The sequence below is a fragment of the Diadema antillarum genome, unplaced genomic scaffold, assembly GCF_040938485.1.
Source record: "Diadema antillarum isolate AM-2024a unplaced genomic scaffold, OU_Dant_1.0 seq00000772_RagTag, whole genome shotgun sequence".
Classification (NCBI taxonomy): domain Eukaryota; kingdom Metazoa; phylum Echinodermata; class Echinoidea; order Diadematoida; family Diadematidae; genus Diadema; species Diadema antillarum.
In genome coordinates, this window is record NW_027271661.1 from 109,246 (window position 1) to 125,570 (window position 16,325).

The following is a 16,325-nucleotide window of genomic DNA, read 5'->3' on the forward strand; positions in this document are numbered from 1 at the left end:
AATGTCAAAACGAATCAAGCGAATTATTGAGGTACACCAGTCCTGTAGAGTTGTGAGGACACTGTGTCCCATAGTTTCACGTGAGAAGTATATGCCAACTATACGTAATTCAAAACAAGTTTGATCCTATTGCAAACTGATTGACAAATTGCCCGACATCGGCGTAAACAAAGCAATGAATTGACTAACCTGTCCAGTAACCAGATTACCCTTTACTATTGATACGCCGTTCTTCTCCTACCGGCAAATCCGCTGCATTGATGATTTCTTCTCCTAAATTGTTGAAAATCCATCGCTGAAGAATAGAGATTACCTAATCCCCCTTATCTCCCATGTGTCACTGTGTCCTTCATGATGCTGGCTGAGGCACATTGATTGCTAAACACCTTTGAGTGTGCTATAGATGTCAAGTTAAGAGGGATTAACTGAGTGCTGATGGAAAAGCTTGGCAATTAAGGTGTATCAAACTCAATGTTGGGCAAACAAAAGGTTATGAGCATTAGTTTTCGAGCGCCACTGGAAAGGAAGGGTACGTATAGGCCTATGTCATAATTCACGTTATGCACCGGGGGGGGGGGGGTAGACGGGGACACCAAGAGACAAAACCCAGAAGATTCCCTGTCACAACAATACCCGATGGAATGACATACTGTGTAAAAGGTCATCCTACTTTGTAATAACGTTGATGGTGGAAAGGAGGGGGGGGGGGGTCCTCAAGGGGATATGATTTCATTTCGTGTAACTTTACAATGACATCTACTATAGTAATCACACAGATTGTATGAGGAAATTCTGCCAAAGATAATTCAAGTTTTCACTCGAAAATCTGCTTCGAGGAGACGAATATGAAGCAATAAGAACTTCAAGATATTGATTGTATAAGGAAGATATAATGACTGTGTTTAGAAGTGTTGCAATCCAGTTCAAGGAATGACTTATAGTTTTAATTTACAGAACTTCTAAAGTGGATAACTTTAATGAATCTTTAGACTGTCCATAGTAATTAAGAATCATAGGAAAGCTTGTGAAAGAAGTATAATGTTCTAGATAAAGAAAGCTGATTTTGCAGCGACAAAAAGTTGAGATCTTCGTCTCCACCCCCAGCATCTACTATCCATACCAGATCATCCACCAGTGAACCACCTCCACCACCACCCGTTTTAGTTCGTTATTCCGAAGGTTCGTTGGTCGAAAATGAAACAATGTTTGTTATTGCGAAGATTCGTTATTCCTGAAATAGTCCTTTACGCTGAAGAAAGGTGCGTTATTCCGGAGGCTCGTTAAAGGAAACCAAAACCCAAAGAGCAATGTGAACTCAGTGAAAGCAGCAACATTCCGTTCCTTTAGTTAAAAAAAAATGCAATACAAGGCATATATTATCATCATTTGTTCTCTTATGTATTTTCCGAGGGTCCCATATACCCTACAAGCTTTGCTTTTTAGTGGGACCCTCCATTTCCATTCCAATCCTTGTATTTTGCATAATTATGTATATACCTTAGAAAAGAATTTATGTTGTCACTCGTGATCACATGTACGTTTTTTGAAATTGTTACAAATATGTTCTGTTAATGCATTGTATATAATTTTCCCTGTTTATTTGTACTAATGGAAATGAAAAATAAAGTTGAAGTTAAAAGTTAAAGTTGATATGTTCAGAGGCCGTTGTCCAAGTCAAGCGATTTGCTTATTGATAACGGTCTCCCCCACCTGTACACTTAAAGATCTGTAATGAAATTCGTGTATTATTTCACTATGATTATAATTATACTTGTAATGTGAAATTTTGTTTGTATTTTCATGACTTATGAATGATATGTTTGATATTGTTATACTTATTTTCTGTTATGTACAGGTGGAGAAATAAAACTTACTGAAACTGAAACTGAAACATTAGTAGAACACATCAGTGAAAGTGTGAGGAAAATCGAACAATCGCTGCAAAATTTCTTACATTTTTAAAGTATTGGTGTTGTAATGACTGGATAAGGAGACTATTAGAGTTCGTGACATCACGTGTGGACAACAATATAAAGAAAATATAAAGCGCATTCAACAAAAACTTATTTTTCATTAAAATTGCACATTCCATCAACTTGATACTGAGTAACATAATAATGTTAAGGGTAGTTATTATTCCCCCTGCTTTCTAAAAGCGGTTAGTCAAGTGCTCTATCATTACGCTAGAAAAGTGACAGCATGTTGAATTTTCGTCATATTTTCTTTATATCGTTGTCCACTCATGATGTCATAAACTCAAGTAGTCTTCTTGTCCGGTGATTCCAACACCAAAACTTTTACAATTCATATACGAAGAGTTTGTTCGCAAAAACCGATAAGTCCATCATTGAAGATTTTGAAGTACGGTCTTTGTCATAAAGTACAAAATAATACCTTTTAAATGATATATTGGTCAATGCATACTAAGGTACATTTTTGAAGTTATGGGAAAAGGAAGCAAAGCTTTTCTTATTATTCTCTTCAGGGGCGGCGCAGCAGTGGGGGCCGTGGGGGTTCGGGCCCCCACACTTTTTGTGCACCATACAAAGGAATATATAAGGTGTCATCACTTTGGGCCCCCACACTTTTTTCAACCCGGAAGTACATAAGAGGCACTACAATGGGAGGGGAGAGAATGAGCTGAGGACCTTTTTTTTTTTTGCTTGTCAGCTGAAGAAACCCGGAAGTGGACGGGTAGAGATGAGCTGAGGACCATTTTTTTTTTTTTTTTTTTTTTTTTGCTTGTTAGCTCATGAAACCCGGAAGTGGGCCCCCACACTTTTGAAAACAGTGCGCCGGCCCTGCTCTTTATTTTTCTTGACCTTTAATCGCAAATATCTCCATTTGGCAAATATGGACTTATCGGTTTTTGCGAATAAACTCTTTATATGAAGAGTTTGTTTGCAAAAACCGATAAGTCCATATTTGCCAAATGGAGACATTTGCGATTAAAGGTCAAGAAAAATAAAGAGAATAATAAGAAAATTTTTGCTTCTTTTGACCATTACTTCAAAATGTACCTTTATAATATATGTAGTGACCAATATATCATTTAAAAGGTATTATTTTGTACTTTATGACAGAGACCGTACTTCAAAATCTTCAAAAATGGACTTATCGGTTTTTGCGAATAAACTCTTCATATTACTTTTACATTGATTGTCCGATTTTCCTCAAACTTTAAAGGACAAGTCCACTTTTATAATATTATAGACATGTGGATTGGGTGAATGCAGCAATATTGGTAGAACACATCAGTGAGAGTTTGAGGAAAATTTGACTACCCGTTCAAAAGTTATGAATTTTTGAAGTTTCTGCTCAGACACTGCTGGATGAGAAGACTACTACAGCTTGTGATGTCACATGTGTACAACGATATAAAGAAAACATAAAGAAAATTCAACATATTTTCACTTTTTTTCTCGCATAATAAAAGAACGCTTGACTTGCCTCTTTCAGAAGGCAGGGGATGATAATACCCTTAACATACGTCAGTGATGAGTCGAGGACATGTGCACTTTTTTTTTGTTGCAAAAAACTAAAAATATGTGAAATTTTCTTTATAATATAACGAAAATTTCACATATTTTTAGTTATTTTCCTTATATTGTTGTATGCATGTGACATCATACACTGTAGTAGTCTTCTCATCCAGCAGTGACTGTGCAGACACTTTAAAAATTCATAACTTGTGAACGGATTGTCCGACTTTCCCCAAACTTTCACTGATGTGTTCTTATAATGCTGCATCACTCATTCCACATGTATATGAAGGTGAACTTGTCCTTTTAATGTTGCTGCTTAATGTTGCTGCTTTCACTAAATCCACATTAATCTCTTTCGGCTTTGGTTTCATTTAATCCGAAAACAAAACCCAATTAACGAACCTGCGGAATAATGAATCTTTTCTTTTTTCATTTTTCGGACTAATATGAACCTTTGGAATAACGTCACATATTTTCGGATTAACGAACCCTATTTAATTTTCGGATCATAATATCGTAAACGAACATCTAGGTAGACGGAATTTGTGTGTTTTGGAATTAATAACGAAGCTTATTTCAATTTCGTAGTTAACGAACCTTCGTAATAATAACGAACACCCACCATCATTATCACCACAAACCACCTCACCACCGAGACCACCGGGATCACCATTATGGTGCCGCATCATCATTTTGATAACCATCGACACAGTCATCAAAAGTATAATTTTCAAGAAGAACAACAGTAACATTAAGAAAATACAACTAGCGTTTATTTCTCTCATGTCTGTAGGATCCATCACGACATTCTGTCTGAGTTTTAAACAAGACTGTAACTTTACCGGAGACAAGACCAAAGAGTCTTCTTGTACGCTCTTTGGACAAGACTGAACTCCATGAAGAATAATGACTGACTGACTGTGGACGGAAAGAATAATTATTACAGCGCCATCTCCAGTTTTACCGGTGGTCAGTTTCATAGAAAGTTGCCAAAGTTGCACCACAGCACAGGTCTGGTGTTAGATTAGAAATCAGATGAGAAGCCGGATTATATAATCATCTTACTTCAGTTGTGGCGATATATTTCAACTTTGGGATAAACTGAAGATTACTGGCAAAAGACAGAAGTGTGCAGTTGTGACAGGTAATGTTGTTATATGTGTAATATCCCAAGAGGCTTATTCAGTGAAGGCGTCGACCGGCCTTTCGTGTGTAGTCCCATCTACTACTATCTGAGTAGGGTTGTCAAACTGTGCAAGGTATCTAATCGCATCTGCGTCAAGACTGCGATATCGTCCGTCATACCAAGAGTAAATGTAGAAGCCCTTAGTAAAACTAGTAGTAGTAGGTAGACCTACAGTAGCAAGGCTGCCATGTTAACTCCGTGTTAACTCTGTGTAATTCTTTTGTCTAGATCTACTTGGTCTAGACTCTATAGGTCTACTTTTTTTTTTTATGACTAGCCTAGACCACTCTCAGAGTCTAGGTCTAACTATGGCTGATAATTGTAGTGATATGGCGTTGTTGTGAATGCATGTCATTTTTTTCTTTATCTTGGTCTCAGTGTCACTCTAGCTGCATGTAATTTATCACTTTACTGCCTGATGGCTGTCTCCCATTTTCCATTCTCTTTATACCCTAAGTAACCCCCTGTATTATGCACTTGTCAATGTCAGTTCGGGAAACCCACTCACAAGGGGGGCCCCTCCTTATAAGTAACCCGTCCCCCTTATAAGTAACCCCCGGGGCACCCCTTATAAGGAGTCTCCACGCTTTTTTGCAATGCAACGCGAAAATGAAAGGACTGCGGCAATTCGCTTGATTATGTCCATAAAGCTTCACAAGTTTCCTAGTTACTCACGAAATTTGAGCAAAATCGGTTTGAGGCATCATATCTAAAATCATGGATTTAAATGCGATGTCAAACGACCCATGCGAATGCTGAAATGTGAGCGATTACTGGCGTGAGTGTCGCCAGGCGCGGCGGCGCGGCAATGCTTGAGTGCAGACGTGGCAACTGCAGTCGCCACGTCTGCACTCAAGCATTGCCGCGCCGCCGCGCCTGGCGACACTCACGCCAGTAATCGCTCACATTTCAGCATTCGCATGGGTCGTTTGACATCGCATTTAAATCCATGATTTTAGATATGATGCCTCAAACCGATTTTGCTCAAATTTCGTGAGTAACTAGGAAACTTGTGAAGCTTTATGGACATAATCAAGCGAATTGCCGCAGTCCTTTCATTTTCGCGTTGCATTGCAAAAAAGCGTGGAGACTCCTTATAAGGGGTGCCCCGGGGGTTACTTATAAGGGGGACGGGGTTACTTATAAGGGGGACGGGTTACTTATAAGGAGGGGCCCCCCTTGTGAGTGGGTTTCCCGAACTGATGTAATGACTCACCCCACTACCCCCGGACATGGGTGCGTCATTTCCTCGTTTGGTCCGTCAAATTTGTGACCCAGGTGTTCGTCATTTTACCAGCTTTGTCCGTCAAATTTTTGACCGAGGGGTGCGTCAAAATCCCATCATTGTCAGTCAAAATTTTGACCGAGGGGTGCGTCATGGTACATCACTTGGCATGGCTATGGAAAATAACACGCATTATTTTAAACCGAGGGGTGCGTCCTGGTACGTCACTTGGCTATGGAAAACTGCACGCATTTTTGCACGCTACCAGTACCGGATACACGTACCGCCAGTGAAATTACAGTGAGCGCTGTCCCGCGGCAAGTGAAAATCAAATTCGGGAAGTGTTTTGGAATAAGAGGGAAAAATGCTTGCCAGAATCTGGCAAGCACATAATTTAAAAGCCACCCTTTCTCCTTACATTTTCCCTCCTACAAACCCATGAAATCTGTGGTGACAAAGGCGAATTCTTGACAGTAGAAGAAGCGGCAGCAGAAGAAACTGCCTGCAGCATGCCATTTTCTGCTCACGGGATAGCCCGACCAGACGCGCGACGCTGTTAGCTGTGCGAATCTCTACGTACAGCGACTAGGCTGTATGTAGTTACTCGCGGGAATGCCGTGGCGTGGTGTGTACCTGCGCTGCAGCAGTATGCATCCACCGCACTAGCAATGGCCGCGCACACACAGCGCATCTGCACACATGTGATTGTCATGTATGGATTGCATGCACAGAATACATACTACTGTACGGAATATTGTAGCAGCAGCGTGATGTACGGTGAATGACGGTACGGTGCTTACAGGGCCATGGTAAGGGAAACTTGCCGAAACTTTACAAATTATGTTTACGAACCAAAAGAAAATGAAATTGCTTGAATAAAATGTATGCAAAAATCGTTTCAGTATTTACGGGGGTGCGTCTAATGTACCGAGGATGTCCGTCAAAAAAGTGACCGAGTTGTGCGTCACTTTCAACGTGTTGTCCGTCAAAAAAGTGACTGTGGTGTTCGTCACTTGCAGCGTTTTGTCCGTCAAAAAAAGTGACTGTGGTGTCCGTCAAAAACCCCGTGTGGTCAGTCAAAAAATGACCATGACGCACCCATGTCCGGGGGTAGTGGGGTGCGTCATTACATTGACAAGTGCATTACACGTTTGTTTGGTCCAGTGTGTCCCTATAGTATGGTTGGGGCACCACCTATCGGCAGGGCACCTTCCCATCGGCACCCTGCGTATCATGGCTGTTTGCGTATAGAACGAAAAGTTACGCGCGGTATTAAGTGTCATTAGCTATAAAGACAATAAAAACGAAGAAACAAAATCAAACTCTAACGAACCAAGCTAAAAATTACACATCCGCTCAGTAACGACGCATGGCTGTGAAATTCACGTGTATTACCTATGGCCTGTGAAATTCACGTGTATTACCTATGCTGTGAAATTCACGTGCATACCTATGGAGGGGAGGGGGTGCCGATCGCAAGGTACCCTTTTTAGCTGCGCGAAGAAAACGGAACGCACGCACTAAAATTGCGCTATTTTAAAACGGAGATTCATAATCAACGAGACGGTCACGACATTCAAAACTGCAGTATTTATGGCATAGTTGAGGTAAGAATTAGGCGGATTTGAGTTATATTTCTAGAATAAACAAGCTACAGATCCTTAGGGTGACGATAGGTGGTACCCCCAACCCTACATGTATTATTAGATTCTTATATTGTAACTTGCTTGAAGTTAATGTCCCTGTCAATAGTGTCATCTCAGTGTTGGTATAACTATAGGTCTAGACTAGAGTAAAATATCCCGTTTGCGGCAGTTTAAGCATTGTTAAGGGTTTTTCCAACTTGTAAACAAATCAGGCAAATTATTTTCAACCATTTCATTTATCATAGACAAGATTATTCATTAACGCAATTGTTTTCATAAAAGAACTTTACCATTGACCAACCCAGTTTTCGTGATTTACCAGGGCAAAACCCGGCACAATTTTCGCTGATAAGGGCGATATGCGACGTAGTATTTCTGCTTGCGGCATGATGTACAATCCCTATGCAATACGCGCGTGCTCCGTGATCTTTAGCTGAACGCCTTCACATGTCTCGCGAACATTGCATAAGCGCCAATTCCCATTGCGAAAGCACGTGAAAATAGCGGGCGCACATGCATTGGCCGCAAACAAGATCACAATTCTGGCGGTGTTGTTGATGTCTTTCTCGTGTTTTTCTGAATTTTTTCGATGGTAACATCCACTTTCCGAACAAAAATGGCGGCCCACATCGGCTCGCGAAAGTTCTATTTTATGTGAGGATACAGGTATTTTTTCAAACTCCATGAGCATCGGAAAAACGACAAAAAATCAAGTTTCTTGGACCATTATTTCTTAATTCTTATGTTGAGAAGTACCAAAAATTTTATTTTTGATGCGATATGTTGTCATTTAGGTGAGAAAATTTCACTTTCGTCAGAGATCGTGCCCATTTTATCGGTTGGTTTTTGTTGATTGCTAGTGTGTTAGTATGTGTGTAGTGTGCATGTACAGTAACAGTGCAATGCTGTGTTTAGCGGTATATTACCGTGTACATGTTGCACCTGCCGCAAACGGCTGCACGGCCGCTTACTGCCGCAGTTACTCAAGTTACCTTAGTACTAGTTGCTTCTGTTTTTGTCTGTCTACATGTATGTCTCTGAGAGACTCAGTCTCTGTTTTTGTCCTTGTCCTTACCTTGGTTTTGTATTTCTATGTACTGATATTATAGATTTTGGAATATCATTATAATTTAAATATGTTGTTAAGGGCACACTTGTCACTTGTACAAAATGTGTACTAGTACTTCTTTAGATGTGCCTCCAGGTTTTTTTTTTCAATTGATTGCATGTTACATATTGTGCTTGTACTTATATACAATGTAGGAATTATTTGCTTGAAATAAATGCCATTGAACCTTAACCGGAACTGGTAGTATAGAGTTTGTGTCATATTACAACAAGAAATAATGTTACTTTTTGACCGTTTCATGTCCAGTCACGACTTTTTTTTTTCAAGAATATCAAGATAATAATGCTTGTGGAAATAGTGCAATAGCTTAGTAGTGCTAGGTTCAGTTCTCTAGTCATACTGATGTTGACGGGATCATTGACAGATAATGCAAGCATGCAGTATATTGTGACTCAAGAAGAAAGTAGCTGGTTGGGTTTTATGTCGTGGACATCCATCCAGTAAGATCTGTTCTATAATCTATTCCTTCTCTTGTGGAAAGAGTCCATACAGAATTTCTTTGTTTTGCATTTTGTATATTATAATGCCTTCATCTTTGTTTTTTTAGTGGGCTCCAGACCATGGATTCATAGTACCCATTCTATTGTTTACATGACTAGTAGGGATTGTGACCATGTATACTTAAGTCACATTTGATGTTGTGAAACAGCATCAAAACATTGCCATCTCATACCAATATCAAGCAATCTTGATTAATTCTTTAAAAAAGAAAAGTTTGATTGTAGTAAGTAAGGGTGTTGTTGATTGTCACACCCAGATTTATCTTCAGGATTTACCACTTCATGTGTGTTGATGTATTGAAAGCCCAAGACTGATGAGTTTGTAGCAATGAGGAACATACTTATTTCTTTACTTGAAACATGAGGAGCCACTGGTTGTACCAAAGCATTGATATCTAATAGTCAATCTACATGTAAACATTTGAGGAGTCACAATTTAGGTTTTGTTGTAATCTGGCAAACAGGTACAGTCATATTAGCACATATTTTTGCAGTGGCAGAAATCATGTCTGGCTTATCATTTTGATAACCATCAGGGAAATAGAATTGCCATGTGTGTCGACCCAATACTGGTTGTATGTACCTCAACTTGTTACTGTTTGCTAATATTTGCTGTTTATAAATACAGTATAAGGGTTAATGCAAGATATTTGGAACATACTCTTTGCTTACATGTAATTGAAGCAGTCCACATCATTGATTTATTACGTTCATCTCTTTGACAATTCAGACACGTCCTCATCAGCTGCCTTTGCCATCTGGTTAGGCCAGACAGCATGTCACTGAAGCCGCGAATAGTCAACTTTGAGGAGACATGGGAGCGCCTTCTCAAGACCGTCCAGGCTGTCATTCAGCTGGCTGACATCAAGCGGTGTACATGGAATGACCGATTCTCGTATCCTTCCCATGATCTTGTGTAGACTCCCCCCCCCCCTCCTTAAAGGGGAAGTGCATCCTGAAAAGAAGGTTGTGTGAATAGAAGCAGAAAAAATACAGAAATTGGACAGTGGATGTTTGAGCAAATTTTGATAAAAAGTAGGGAAGTTATGATTTTTTTTCTTTGAAATTGTTATCACTCAAGCACGTACATGTGTATTAGCAACTCTGTGATGTAGCATGTGAGTTTACCTTCCATTTGCCTTGTCCATAAAAATCTGTCTACTTTTCCTTATTGTTGGACTGAATATATTTCTTTCGCATGCAGGGGTTGTGTAATAGGAAAAAGAAAATTACAATGACTGCATTAAGGGCAGTTGTATGAATGGATATTTGCTTTGTAGAAAAATGAAAGTTCTGATTTCATAGTACAGAGCGAATGCGAGTGAGCTTGTGTGTGGCATCACAGTTTTGCCAGTTTGTATTAGATTGATCACAACTTAAAAAAAAATCACACTTTTCTCAGCTTTCATAAGACTTTGCTCATACTCTCGCTGCCCTGTTCCGGTCATTTCTCTTCTTGTGTTTACATAAACTGATTTTCAGGATGGGGCTTACCTACAATACTCCTCACCCAGGCGTTTTCTCATAAATTTCCCAATAAAGAACATATTTCTCTCAATACTTGTACACAAATATGCTTCAAGAGTCTTCCAAGCAGACCCCCATTTCTAGATCCCAGCTTGTCTAAGTAAATCTGTGTTTTATTTCGATCATCAGGTTGATCTGAGTAAACGCATTGAATTGCAGTGCCCATACTTGGTTGGCATGTGACTTCAATATTGCATTGATATTTATTTTATGTACAAGGGATTGTTGCAATTTTCAAACTAAAAGAACTCAGTGTTGAATATTTAGTATGAAAATGATATCCTTTTCCGTAAGATTAAGCAATCCCTACAAGCAATTTCTGTCTCAAGTTTTCTGATATATCTTATCACTATGAAGATGCTTTTAGTTCTAAGAAAAAAAAAAATTGGACTGAAATTGTATTATATCACATGTATGCGTGTCGTGCAAAACATTTTTTACAATCATTTTGCTGGGGAATGTACAGATCTGAAATGATCTTTGATATATAGTGACTGTGTAATTTAGACTTTTGTCTTCCTTAACATTGACTCTTGTTTTCCTTAATGTTGACATCACCACAGGGATGTTTATGCCTTATGTGTGGCATTTCCAGAGCCTCACAGCGAGAGGCTGTACAGCGAGACTAAGTGTTTCCTGGAAAACCATGTCAACAGTCTCAGAATTGTGAGTGAAGTTTGAGATTTCTAGAGAGATAATGACCCGTATGGTTGATTGGAATAAGTGCACTCATTTAGCAATGAATATAATAGAAGACATTGTCATTTATTTTTGTCAGCAGTACAATATTGGAAATTTCAAATATCAAACTTTTGAAATGTTTTGTTGCAAAATATTGAAGGCGTTTTGAGATAAAGATCCTTCTGTAATGTCATCTTAGCTTATGAATATTACTAATTGTATTTGGGTACCGGTAAGTGGAATCTTGCGTTAGGAATCGATGTGCAAATTTCTGTCTCTGAATAAGGAATGGTCTCGTGATTTTACAATAAGCTGGGTGAATCAATGAGCACACAGAGAAGAGAGTGTGTTGATGTCTGTCCCTGCCTCGCCTCAAAATTTCCAGAAAGTTGCCAATGCTGAGGAGAATCTGCTGTCCTTGTACCACAAATTCTGGCAGCAGTTCAGCAAAGGAGCCAGCTACATGGACCAGCTCTACTCGTAAGTACGCTTTGCTCTGTCCATTTCATTCCAGTTGAACCCTTTCTGTGCCAGGGACTTCAGACAGCATGCACAAAGATATGGGGTTTTCTGTGCCAATCAGCACTCAGAGCACGCAAATGGTTAAATGTTTTAATGAACATGCTCTACTTTATCCCAACAATACTTAGTACTAAAAAACAACACAACCCCCAACAACCTTTGTCTCAAAGTTGACCTGAAGGAGACATCGGGGAATGAGCATTTTTAGAGACAAGTTTACAGACCAGGGCCCCATTTCATAAAAAGTTGATATGATGGCAACTCTTGCTGGAATGACAGTTGTCATGGTAACAGGAAAAATGCAACTTCCTGATTGGCCATTGCTATGTGAAGTTGGAAGTTGCCATTCAAGCCAGAGTTGCTATCATATCAACTTTTTTATGAAATAGGCCCCTGGTGGTGTGGGGAGTGAAGGTTGACCTGATGGAATTGATCTTCATAGGGTTGGCCTGTTAGAATGGAACTACCACTCATCTTTGGAAAAATGTGTGTTAATATGTGATTGTACTCAAATGTTTGTTTTGTTTTATGTTTCTTCTTCTTTGTCTTTATATTCTTGTTTGTAATGAAGGAAAATATATATCACATTTGAAAGAGATGATTTCATTGTTTTGGTTTTCTATTCAAATTCAAGGTACTTAAACCAGCATAGTAGGAAACAGAAGACAAGTGATCCAGATAGATTTAGGACTGGAACCTATGCAGATACTGCTGAAGAAGACTTGATGGACATTGGAGAGGTCAGTTCAGCTTTTTGTCCTCTTCTTTTTTTTTATCCCAATCAAAACACTTTCTTTTTATTTCAATCGGAACACACGACATATATGACCGTGCATCACAAAACCAACAAAAAGTCGCATGCATTGATTATGTGTGAGGACTGAAAATAGGTGACATGGTTCAACCTAGCCAATTTTTAGTTTTTCATATTTTCTGAAAGAGCAAATCTTTTTCCTTTATTGTGCTAAAATTTTGAATCATGAAACAAACAGGAAATTGTGTTTTTAGCAGTTTTTCTTGAGCACTTTTTTGTAGAGTAGTGTGATAAGGTGTGTCTTAAAGAGTCCCCTTTTCATTTCTAAAAATCCCCATGCACACTCATTAACTTTCAACTCTAATAACTTAAAAAGGATAATGCTAATGCTTTGAAAGTTGGCATTAATCATGGACAGAATGTGTAAATAAAGCATGCACAATTTCAGCTTAATGTGGTAATCCCTTCATTGTTGGTGCTCCAATGGTTTACATCCTGTTTTTTGTCCCATTCAGCGCACAGCCAGTGTGGATAGGTAAAGATTAAGCGCTTGAATAGACACTGTACTTCAGAGCCTCTTTTCTCAGTTCACACTTTTCCTGAGTTTGTGCTTTCTTTCCAATATCTAGATAGGTTAGGAGAGTCCATTTGATTTGAGTTATACATCATTTTAAAGCTTAAAGTCTGCTCTTTCAGAATATGGTCTTAACTTAAAATTCATGTCTGGCGACTTTTTGTTTGTTTTGAGGTGCAGGGTCACATATACCACTTGGGGTGCACCATTCCCTATAAGACAGCTCATCTGCGTTAAAATATTTGAATACTTGAAGAGTTGTCATAGTGTGTATCAGAAGATAAGATGGGACTGTATTGTGATATGGAGGAATGGGGGGGGGGGGGGAGGCAGCGCAGACAGCTGCCCCTCCTCCTATTAATAAGAATGATGCATTTTTCAAATGTTATACACTCAATATACTTTTAGAAATGGACTAGCCTAACACATCAATTAGATGCTTGAAACCCACTGTAATATAAAGACTTATGAACTTCATGAACTTCAGAGCATAGGGGATATGAGGTGTAAATTTGCTCTTAACCCTCCCCACACCCCTCCCCCAACCTTCAGAAAGTTTCCTGTGTATAGCCTGCCCTAATGGCAGATGCTGTCTGAGAAACACAAGAAGTCGCAAGGTTTGGGTATGGCCCAGTTTGCACATCCTTGTTCATGTAGGTGCTTGACAGTGAACTGTTTCTCAATTTTCTGTCTTTGTTTTGTTCTTGTTTTCCATATTGAATACAGCTTGCCCTGGACATCTGGAAGAGACTAATGATTATGCCACTAGACACTCAACTACAGGGGCTATTACTAAGAGATATGCACAGGTGAGGGCAGCAAAGAATAGTTTCACCCTCCCACCTAGTCTACCATTCACCTGAAGCCCCCTTCATTCATGTTAACCCATCAAATTTCAGAAATCATATTTCTGTGTTTTGGTGCTGTATCTATCTATTTCTGTTTTCATTGTATGTGTACTTTGTTTTTGTTTCACAGCCAGATAGAAAAAGGAAATGTCTTTTATCTGAGCTCTTTGTCATTCATTCAAAATTATGATTTTGATCGCAGGGCTTTAAAAAAGCTTTTTATTAGCTAAATCTATAAATGATTTTCAAGTTCGCAGTACGTTATAGACAAAAGTTCCTGTTTTTCTCTCTCACTTTTTTGCAGTCATCCTCTTTTGCTAAATGTTCAAGATTTTCTCTTGAGTCAATGAAAATGGACATCAAGGCATCTCGTGTACAATATTTCCCACATATCTGAATGTATGATCTCTTATCCATGTAACTGCTTGTTGGACATGTATATGTTGGGACTTGAAGGGCATTGGCAAAGTATCAGTTAACCCATTGAGAACAAGTCCTGAGTATACTCGGGCAGGGGTCTATGGGAAATACATGTTGTAGCAAAATTAGTCCGTCCTCAACGGGTTAATATCTTGGTTGTGATGAAAGATGTGTTTCACATTTGTTTGCAGGGATCGAGCCGGGGAGGATACTCAGCAGTCCGTGTTGCATAGTGTCATCAACTCACTGGTAGAAGTGGAACAGTACAGGAAAAAAGAGCAACTGAAGGTAACAGCAATCTTCCTTTGTGTTGCTATATCTAAGAAACAAAGTATAAGAGTATGCAGCATTTCTTTGTTCTATTTGTGTGTGTGTGTGTGTGTGTGTGTGTGTGTGTGTGTGTGTGTTTGTGTGTGTGTGTGTGTGGTCTAGAACTGTCGTCTGCAAGTGTCGAGTGTCTTGTTATTTTCAGATTTAGGAATATCTTACCCTGGAAATCACGTTGGTTAAAGAAAAAATACGCCAGAGAGTGAAACTGACCTTCGACAGATGTGTGTAGTTTTAGCAGCTATTACTTTGAAATCAGAATTTGTTTCCCAAAGAAATTGTATGTTCACTTTCTTGGCAAGCTGCTGATATACACTGTATATGTAAATTAAACTTTCTATGAATAGTCCTGGAAATTGAAAACATATTTTTGAGGTCATACCCAAATAAGACAAACAGCAGGTGCATACCCAAATAAGACAAACAGCAAAGCTTACTTCTCAACAGTTTTAGCTCAGGACTCGTTTACCAGGGCTTGTTTACTGTGGAAGTAGTGGGGTAAAGTTTTGATGGCACAATAGCCACATGGCTTTCAGAAATGAGGTGACCTCGCTCAGTAAACTATCTTGATTTCCTTCCTTCTTGCCTGCTGCAGCTTTATCAAGACCTCTTTGAAACAAAGTGCTTGGAGCAGACGGGGGCTTTCTACAGGAAGGAATCGGCCAGGTTATTACAGAACCACAATTGCTCGCAGTACATGGAAAAGGTAAGAACTCGCCACACAGCAAGCCAGTCTATGACCTTTCACCTTTGTGACAATCAAATACCAGGAACTGAAGCAGTAGAGATTTTATGATAAGCCGTACAAAAGTTGTTGGGGGTATTTACTGTACGTTTGTTCTCTTCAGTTTCTTGACATGTATAATGAAAAACAATTGCTCTTATTGACAATAATTATGCAAATATGGAAGATCTTCAGAATTTACATAGTTGCTGTGTTGTCCTGTAGAAAAAGTACAGAGCAAGCGTACTTTGGGAACTACATGCAGTACTAGTAATCATCAATATTTCCTACAAATTCTGTCCGGGTCTTGAGTGCATTAAATGAAAAGAAAAGGAAAAAAAAACAAGAAAAAGGAGAGAAAGAGATAGAGAGAGGGGGAAAAAAAAGAAATCTCTGCATTCTCGCTCAAGCAATACTATATAGTAGTGCAGGCAAGCTTGATGTACAACTGTACATGTAGTAGGCAATTTGCTGCTTGCCTGTCTATAGTGGTCACCTTCCTATGAAGGCCACCATGTATGTATATCAGGAGTGGCTACTGTACAGAGGCTTGGCTGAAGGGTGGTTTAAGACCCAGAAGCTTAGAAATTCATGGGTGCCCCTATCCATTTGCTGCCACCGGGGGTGCATTCGAAAATCGCAAATAGCACAGATCAGCAAATATGTGCATCGGTAATGGTTGACTAGAGTCCGCTATTCTTCAGATGTATGTGTACTTTAAAAAGATCAGTGATAAAGCTGTACACAATTTGTTACAGGGATTCTCAAATATATCAG

At 39.2% G+C, this 16,325-nt stretch overlaps 1 protein-coding gene across 1 annotated transcript in view; it reads left to right on the plus strand.

The window, feature by feature from the left end:
- Positions 1-4,463: 4,463 nt before the first annotated feature.
- Positions 4,464-16,325, plus strand: part of LOC139738890 (cullin-2-like) — a 29,819-nt gene continuing 17,957 nt past the window's right edge. Inside the window, exons 1-8 of the mRNA XM_071649521.1 lie at positions 4,464-4,629; positions 9,902-10,066; positions 11,262-11,364; positions 11,765-11,859; positions 12,536-12,641; positions 13,956-14,038; positions 14,689-14,785; positions 15,420-15,530. Coding sequence (XP_071505622.1) covers positions 9,948-10,066; positions 11,262-11,364; positions 11,765-11,859; positions 12,536-12,641; positions 13,956-14,038; positions 14,689-14,785; positions 15,420-15,530 — 714 coding nt within the window. The 5' untranslated portion in view covers positions 4,464-4,629; positions 9,902-9,947. The remainder of the gene's footprint in view (positions 4,630-9,901; positions 10,067-11,261; positions 11,365-11,764; positions 11,860-12,535; positions 12,642-13,955; positions 14,039-14,688; positions 14,786-15,419; positions 15,531-16,325) is intronic.